General features: G+C 35.7%; 2 protein-coding genes across 2 annotated transcripts in view; one reads left to right on the top strand and one right to left on the bottom strand.

Annotated features, from left to right (window-relative positions):
* The first annotated feature begins 1,418 nt into the window (after positions 1-1,418).
* Positions 1,419-3,713, top strand: LOC125872597 (probable protein phosphatase 2C 24). The gene is made up of 4 exons (XM_049553344.1): positions 1,419-2,106; positions 2,377-2,694; positions 2,801-2,906; positions 3,146-3,713. Exons 1-4 carry the CDS (start codon positions 1,618-1,620, stop codon positions 3,463-3,465), a joined length of 1,233 nt encoding a protein of 410 aa, XP_049409301.1. The 5' UTR covers positions 1,419-1,617; the 3' UTR covers positions 3,466-3,713.
* A 1,311-nt stretch (positions 3,714-5,024) lies between these two features.
* LOC125872604 (methylsterol monooxygenase 2-2) overlaps positions 5,025-8,880 on the bottom strand; it is a 5,969-nt gene continuing 2,113 nt past the window's right edge. The window contains exons 2-7 of the mRNA XM_049553352.1: positions 8,173-8,310; positions 7,269-7,414; positions 6,905-7,024; positions 6,602-6,814; positions 6,434-6,514; positions 5,025-5,357 (exon numbers count right to left, since the gene is read on the bottom strand). Of these exons, the coding sequence (XP_049409309.1) occupies positions 5,276-5,357; positions 6,434-6,514; positions 6,602-6,814; positions 6,905-7,024; positions 7,269-7,414; positions 8,173-8,310 (780 nt within the window). The 3' untranslated portion in view covers positions 5,025-5,275. The remainder of the gene's footprint in view (positions 5,358-6,433; positions 6,515-6,601; positions 6,815-6,904; positions 7,025-7,268; positions 7,415-8,172; positions 8,311-8,880) is intronic.

Below are 8,880 nucleotides of genomic sequence, written 5' to 3'. Positions count from 1 at the left end.
AAAAAAGAAGAATGGAAAAGGAAAGTGAAAGAGGGAAATATAGATGAAAAATAATTACAGAATAAAAGTTTTTTTTTTTTTAAAAAGCTAATATTACGTGACAGGGCGTGTGCAATTCACTTTTTTATATAAATCTGGGTGTGCATTTTTAAGGGGGTATATATTATACTCTTAAAATGTTCAGTGGGTAATAGGACCCCCGTAAAGAATAAATGTGTAGTTGAGAATTGGGTAATAAATTGGGGGGGGGGGGGGGGGGGGGGGGGNGTTAGACCATTTTCTCATTTTTATATAAAAAATCTCAAATAATGATACGGAATTCCCAAATCATGATTTTTGTAGATATGAGATTTCATCTCATGATATGAAATCATAAAAGGGAATCGGTATGAAATGACATGTTCATACACTGATTTCATCTCACGATTTCATATCGTGATATGATATTACATGGCCAAACGCCTGCTTAGTTTTCGATATCCATATGGAACCCAATTATTTTAAATTCGTTCCATGTAGGAACTCATCTAGAAGAAAATACTTCCTACCAAAAACTTTTTTATATTTGAGACTCAAATCCAAAATCTTTAATTAATTCATCCACTGCTTTACATCATTTGATAGGATATGTTACAACCAGGAATTAATATCTCTTGGGTCCTAGGTCATTAACAAAATGAATAGAAAATTCGCTTAAATGTAAATTAAATATTTCTTTTTTAAACAAATCATAAAATTATGAAAATAAAAATTGAGTGACATAAAAAACATATTTTTCGCTGTAGAAAATTAATTCCTCTTTCGTAATTTATATAATACTAGAATCAAATTTGATTTATAAATTTAACATTTAATTAATTAGCACAAATCAATTTACACAAGCCACATATGCTATTAATATTGATTATACTAAGAGAAGTATATGTTGTTACAATAATGATTTGTGTCTTGAAGTTTCTTTTTATAAATATATTGGTTATTCCCTCTTCTTATTGAAACACATGTTGACTTCTTACATAGTAGTTATTTCCTCTTCTTATATAAATATAATAATTTAAATAATTAAAAAATAATTATAAGTTATTATATATTTTTATTTTAATGTATTTATCCAATTTTTACTTGACATAAAATTTATTAGGAAAGTAAAAGAAACTGAATCTTATGATTATAAATTGATAATATATTATATATTAAAATATTTTTTTATAAAAATAGGTGAAACAATTCATATTAAAATCTGTCATTAAAAACTATCAAGTGACTTTCCTTAAAATAGAGTAAAAAGATAAATAGATGAAGAAAATAATTAATCTAATTCTCTTGATCCTATCGAGCTAAACAAATTGAAACAGCGTTTGACGTAAAATAATTGCACAGAAATATGAAAATGTTTATTTTCTAAATCATCCTATAAAAAAATGACACCGCGAAAGTGACTTCCTTTATATCGGGGTCCTCATTGTATCTGCCATTGATTTCTACGTTTCTCTTCTCTCCTCTGCACTTAATTTTTCCGGCAATGGTTCTGTAAGCTGCATATTTTTTCTGAGTGGGGACTAAAAATTAAAGGCCTCTTCAGTTTCTGAAGTTGTCTTGCTTGTTTTAAAAGTGTGAATGGCAGAGGTCTGTTTTGGAGTTGTAACTGAAACTGATTCATCGTCACCGTGTGAATCAAGTTCACGGGCGGTGAGGAGGAGGAGAATGGAGCTTCGAAAGATAAAAGTCATCGCTGGAGTAACTCAACCCGGAACAGAGAATGGAATTAAACGTCCAAAATTGAAACTTATTTCCGGTTCTGTTTCAAGGATTTGTGATAACGCTGTGGAAAGTTCTAGCACCGACGATGATGAAGAACAACTGAGATTAGTAGAGACGAAAGGGTCACCGCCAACTATTATTTTGACTCCATTTTTGGGTCCTTCGAATTCTACTCTCCTTGTTCAATCAGTGGCTTACCCAAAGTTTGGCTTCGCCTCTGTTTGTGGAAGGAGGAGAGATATGGAAGATGCAGTCGCAATTCATCCTTCATTTTGCCAAATGGAACAAGGAAACAGTGGAGAATTGCATTACTTTGCCGTTTACGATGGTCACGGCTGCTCTCATGTACGTTAATAACCGAATTTAACTCATACATACTGGCAGATTCAGGATTTAAATTTTTTATTTTCATCACTAAATTCATTATAGGAGTACTTCACAATTATGGATTCAAAACTCAATAGTAATCTCAACAATTCTTCACACAAATTGTTTGGATCGAGTTCAACTCGTTGATTTAATGCTTCAGCCTCGCCCGTGCGGACAATTTTACGTTTTCAGCTTATTAATTCTACAAGTTGTGGGCAGTGTATATATATTTGTGTGATTTTGTAGGTGGCGACCAAGTGTAAAGAGAGGTTACACGAGCTGGTGAAGGAGGAGCTGGAGAACAAAGAAGGAGATCATGAAGAGTGGGAGCATTCAATGAACCGAAGCTTCAATCGAATGGACAAAGAAGTGATTGAATGGAACAATAGCGTAACCGGCGCCACATGCCGGTGCGAACTTCATACACCGGAATGTGACGCCGTCGGTTCAACGGCGGTAGTCGCAGTTGTTACGCCGGACAAGATTATTGTCGCGAATTGTGGTGATTCCAGAGCTATTCTTTGCCGAAATGGCAAAGCTATTCCTCTTTCTAACGATCAAAAAGTAAATCCCTCGTCCAATACAAACAAAGAAATTGTTGGTGATAAATCAAAATCGCTTGATCTATTTCTCTAATCGGATTATTTTTTGTGTATATGTTACATTTCAGCCGGATCGTCCGGATGAACTTAACCGCATCCAGGAAGCTGGTGGCAGAGTAATCTACTGGGACGGCCCTCGTGTTTCAGGTGTTTTGGCTATGTCAAGAGCCATTGGTAAGTAGAATTAACTTGTCCTTCTTCGTAGACAGAATCAGGAATTTGAGAAGAAAAATGCAGAATGTCACCTAAAATTCAAATCTCGGAAAATCAGAGTAGCTCAATTGGTTCACTATCTTTTACAGGATTGATGAGTGTTCGATTTCCACCTTGTAATCCCATTATACAGATCTATGTTTTGCTTTGATAACTGAATTGGACGTGATGATACTTACAAATTTGTGTAAAATCTGCAGGTGATAATTATTTGAAGCCGTATGTGATCTGCGTGCCAGAAGTGACGGTAACTGATCGCACGGCGGAGGATGACTGTTTGATTTTAGCAAGTGACGGATTATGGGACGTAGTCTCAAACGACACTGCATGTGGCGTTGCCGGGATGTGCCTGCAAAGGAATGCATCGCCGGCGTCTACACCGGGAAATGGAGCCGACGGCGAGATGAATTCCGACCAATGTTGCTCTGATGCATCGATGCTTTTGACTAAACTAGCCCTTGCTAGGCGGAGCTACGACAACGTCAGCGTTGTCGTGGTTGATCTGAAGCACTGCACGTAGAGAGCATTGAAGCTTTTTTTTTCTTTCTTGCAGCCTTTTTTTGCTTTATGATTTAACATTTCAGTGTGTTTATTTTGGGTGGTGTTCAGTTTTAGATTAGTTCTTTAGACGGTTGAAATTGGAAGAAAATGACTTGGGGGAAAAAAGGGATTCAACAAATGAGAGTTTTAGGTTTTGTTATCCTTGTTCTGCACTGCTTTAAATTATCCAAGGGATTTAGTATGTACAAATTAAGACTATAATATCAAGTTTACAAATGCCCCCCAAAAATAAATCCGCAAAGAATCAAAGTTTTTCATTAGTATCTTCAAGTATGGTAGGTCTTTCTGTTAATTCTGATGAATTGGATACTCCCTCCGCTGAGTTAAATGATAGAGTTTAAATGATATGAATTGTAATTTATAATATTTTTCATAAATTTTTTAAATATCTAATTATTTTATTTTAAAATATCTTTATTTAATGTAGCCTCAAGATAACACCGAAGTAAAGTTCCAAATTTGTTGTCCCAATAGAACAACTTTCCTGTAAAGTCTATCTCATAAGCTTTGGTCTCCACCATTTGGCAGCAGCTTACAAGTTCTTTATGATATATCAAAGAATATTAAAAATTCTACTTCATTTAGGCCCCCCAGGATAGTGATGTTGCTTTTTGGGCTACACGCCTTCACCCATGCATTACACGTAGCTTGGATTGTTACAAGCATTATTCACACAACTAATTTTTTTTTTTTGGGGGGGGGGGCGGGCGTCTTTCTTTTTCAATCTTATGACCTAAGCAACATATTTTTGAGTTGTCAAGTAAAGAAAGTTGGATGCGTGTAGACTCTAATAATGTAGCAACAATCATTTAGTACGTAGCATCTGATATTTGGTTTTGTAGTTGCCGTCGGAGACCAGTTTCTGAATGTACCCAGTAATTGTTTATGCAAACACGATGATTATATCAGGTTTGATCACTCGTGGCCCATTACAAATTGAATAGAAGAAAATCTATTGAGATGATACCATTTGTGGAATTAATTAAAATCAACAACTAAACCGCACGAGGTTGAACTGTGATGAGTAACCGGCCAACCACTATATTCTTCATTTGAAACTTCAACAGTTTTATGTTGAAGATCTATAATTTCATACACAGATAAAGTGCATAAACGATTTCAGCAACTATCCCAGAAGTTCCATCAACCAGTCCAGTCCAAGAGAAACACAAACTACTTAAAAGTAATGTTTAGTAAAATGGTTGCGGGACAAGCAAACCAAACCATAATGAATGGAAGTTAGAGCTCGAGATTTTGCATATTAACTGGGAAAGCAGGAAGTACATATATTTTTTCCTCAGCTTCCTGCCAATTCCAAACTTAGCAAAGACAAACTTCAGAGAAGTAAAAACAGGAAAGACATAACAATGAATAGAAACATTTTTCTATGGACATAAAAGATTGTTTTGACAACTCCAAGGACCAGTCTGTTAACTGATTCAGGGCATTGTAGTTGAGATAAAAAAATCAGATTAAGTTGGTTTCAATATAGGTCCCCCATCAATGAGAAGAAACATGGTAAATAATGGAACTTGAATAACGTAAATAGCCAGAACAAAGGCAGGCATATTTGCAAGGAGAAAATTTTCCAAGACATGCTTCTAATTTCTAAGATGACACTACAAAGAAGACGATGTTCACGTCAAAACTACAATTGAACACAAGCACATAAAACTGAGGTATCAACAACAGAAACCTTCACCTATACGCTCTTGTACAGAAGCCCGTCTTGCAATGCCAGACCAGCCAAAACTTACCCTTTCACATCTCTACATTTCTTTCCCCTCAGCTTCACATGCATCACTCTTCAGCACCTTCAATCTTCTGTAACCCTTGTCAGTACCAAATAGCCTAACAAAAGAAAGAGATCCATCAAATTATTCACACACAACATGATACCTCAAACTTTTATTCAATTCGGCAATGAGATAAAAAATGAAAACTTCCAAAAATTATCACATACATCACTGAGATTGAGATTAGCAATCAACATTTGTTACATGAATATGGGAGCATTAGCAGCTCATAATGAAAAAAGAGTACACAGAATGATGTCCTAAACTTCCAATGTCTTTGTGCGCAAGGCTTCATCAGAATTGTGTTAACATATTCATGCCAACTCCTAAAAGAATTTTGTGGCTCTACGATACTCTTCTGTTAGCCTGGTGAGACACATTTCTGTCAACAGTATGCTCTCTTTTAGTTTCAAGAAACTGAAACTGCATAACAACTTTTCATATTTCTGCAAATACACAAGGTAATCAAGTGCTGCTTCACAACTGCCAAACCTGATTACTACATTTCCAGAGACCCAACTCGGCCATTTTATTCACTATATTTCTACACAATTTACTCAACTGTGTTAATACTAAATGCAAAGGTTTCTGACTTGTTTTGAGGGTAAACTACCTCGCTGATTTTTTGGTTTTGCATAATTCAAGTTATGGGCCCAAAGTAATATTTGCTTGCTTACCAATTCCAATTTAAATTTTTTGATTTTAGAACTTTAGAAAAAAGAATATCGAAGGGCAAAATCAAATTTGAGGCATTGCCATGCTCTCAGAAACTTTATGACTGTTCAGAAACAATCATGGGTTTTCCTAAAGGGCTTGCTCCATATGGAGAAGCATCAAGTAGAACTTGTAAGAAAGGAGAACCGACCCTTAGAAAATTCAGACCTTCACCGTATTTAGCTATTCTTCCATTTTTTAATATATTCTTTTCTTCTTTATTTCTTTTTCCGGAGGGGTTGTGCGACAACAAGGATCAACTCCCAAGGTGAGGTAAATGTTCTTGATTCTGGTAAAACACAGAAGTTGAATTTTGGCTATATAATCAACACTACCACACAAAATGATCTTCAGCATTTAGTAGCATTTCAAACACGAAATTGACTTTCTCATTGTTAGTTTATAGTAGAGAATTACCAGTCCATGTAAACAAATGTTGAAGAATAATTTCCAGACTTTGTATAGAGCAGTCGGTGATGATAGTCATGAAAATCAGCCCTGGGAAACAAAAGTAGCAGTTTCAGACATATAGTTGATGTAGACAAATGAACAAACAGTTCTCTAAGAGTAAATTTGTGTACAGACCCCCCATATAATGGCAAGAAGTTTGAGAGGCTCCAGGGGAAATGGTAACCACAATGTGCTTCAACTGTCTCAAGGACTCTAAGTATCATCCACAACCATAATGTTATCAAATGGGGCCCAGTGATGATTGGACCAACTATTGTAGCAAATCCAAGAAAAAGAATTTCAGCAGGGTGAGCATATTCAGAGGTCAATCCAAATGGTGTTGCATACCTGTGGATATAACAAGCATCAGATGTGAAGGAATGGACCCAAAAACCAGAAATGAAATATTGATTTGAAAACAAAATACTCTTCACTGACTCGTGATGGACACTGTGGACATGCTTGTAGAGCCATTTAGTATGTAAAATCCTGTGTCCCCAATAGAATACAAAATCCTCCAGGATAAAATAGAATAATACTTGCGTAGAGATCACTTTCCTGCAGAAGCAAAATATTTGCAATTCACTCCCAAGACATCAATAAACAACCAAACAACACCTTCGATACCCCATGCCAACCCCAACAAAAACAGATAGAATAAGTCGAAACAATTAGAAGACTAAAGAAACAATATTTGGCAGCTGACAAAATTGTGTGGATCTGTCACCACCACCAAAATTTAAGATAATCATATACAGATATGTCACTGCTAAGCTTTAGTATATAAAGAACCTGAAAGTACCAGGACGGCAACGGAAGAGTATTTCGCATCCCCATTAATTTAAAGACTGGATAGGATGCCATCATAAGTGGGAGATTAACACAAAAGTGATATAGCAACAGGCGAGTGATACATTTCTCCTGAGCTGCAGGAGTATTATTTTTTGTCTGCAACAAATGAGAGGTCAGGAATTCTACTATTGAGATTCAGTAGGACAAGGTCAAAAATAAATCAGAAGAGGACATATTAACTATCAGCTTTGAGGAAGAAAACAGGTTATAATGTGAGAGAATTAGAAAAGATAAAAGAAAGTCAAATGGTAAAAAAATCAGCTTTAGGAAGAATTTGTCAATTTGAATGATTGTCAGAATAATTTGCTTTCAATATGAAGTTATACTTATAAGTAATTCATCGAATACTCTAAATTTAATTGTTGATACAAAATATGAAGTCCTTGATAACTTTTTATGCAGGAAGGATAGCAAAAAATGGATGAAAAGAATCCTTTTGTCATACAACATATAGACAGTAGCAAATTTCTAGGTTAAACCAACAAATCTCCTTTCTTAAGTGCTATGCTGCTATACACTTGGCCGTTGGCGAGAAAAAGGACAGACTCTTTATGTTAGACACGTTAGATGCATGAACATGCAAGATATGTTTCACTTTAAATATGAAGCAATTTAAGAGAAATTTCCTTCTTATTTAAGATCTGTCCCGCTCTAAGCATTTTAATAGAATAAGATATCTGAAAAGGGGGGCAGAAGTAAAAAGTTAAACGAAAGAGCGTGATGGATATTAAAAGAAAAAACAAAAATGCTTTTGTGCAGACAGCACAAAATTGACACCGAGACAGATTGAGAATGTTTAATGAAGACAAATGATAAATCCTTGCAATTCACTTAATAGAGTAAAAAAGTGATACCTGAATTTTGTATTTGCTCAACCATCCTGCCCTTTCTAGAAGAATGAAAGGAAGTCCAGACAAGAAGAAGACACTTTCATGAAGAAAGAAACTTCCAAGACAAGCCAATTGGAAGTCATTGAAATTTGTAATCAGATACTGAAACATCACGAATAAAAACAAGAGGCTCAGGTATTTATCACTTCGTAACTACTCATAATGATGCAATACAGACACATGAATTTCATTTAATTGGAAAAGAACATCAAACTGCAAAGCTGACTATGGCAACACTATATAACAAGCAAATATGGAAGCAGACAGCTGCAAGTAAAATTAATAGTGATTTGATAACCAAGGAAAAAAATTAACCTCTAAGAGGTGCTTTTATGTTAGGATGTCTTACAATCAAACTCTACTGGGAGAAGTGGTCTTTGAAATGGAAAAGAGTAAAGAAAAACACCTAACAAGGCTTAGAAGTTAGATAGTTGTAGCTTTAACACCCCATTGCTTCACCCTGTTTTTTTTCTTTTGTCTGGAACTGCAATCCCATGGGATGTGACGTTAGTGCATGTCACCGAACTCTGCCACTGACTAGAGCCTGGTATATAAGTGGAAGCAGGGTCAAGGGTGGACCCACACTACCCCGAGTTTTGAACGTGGCCAAATAACCAGCAAATTAAATTCTCAGCTGTTCCCCCCCCCCCCCCCCCCCCCCCCCCCCCCCCC

The sequence above is a fragment of the Solanum stenotomum genome, chromosome 8, assembly GCF_019186545.1.
Source record: "Solanum stenotomum isolate F172 chromosome 8, ASM1918654v1, whole genome shotgun sequence".
In the NCBI taxonomy this organism is placed as follows: Eukaryota; Viridiplantae; Streptophyta; class Magnoliopsida; order Solanales; family Solanaceae; genus Solanum; species Solanum stenotomum.
This window is presented reverse-complemented; position numbering and strand designations above follow the sequence as displayed.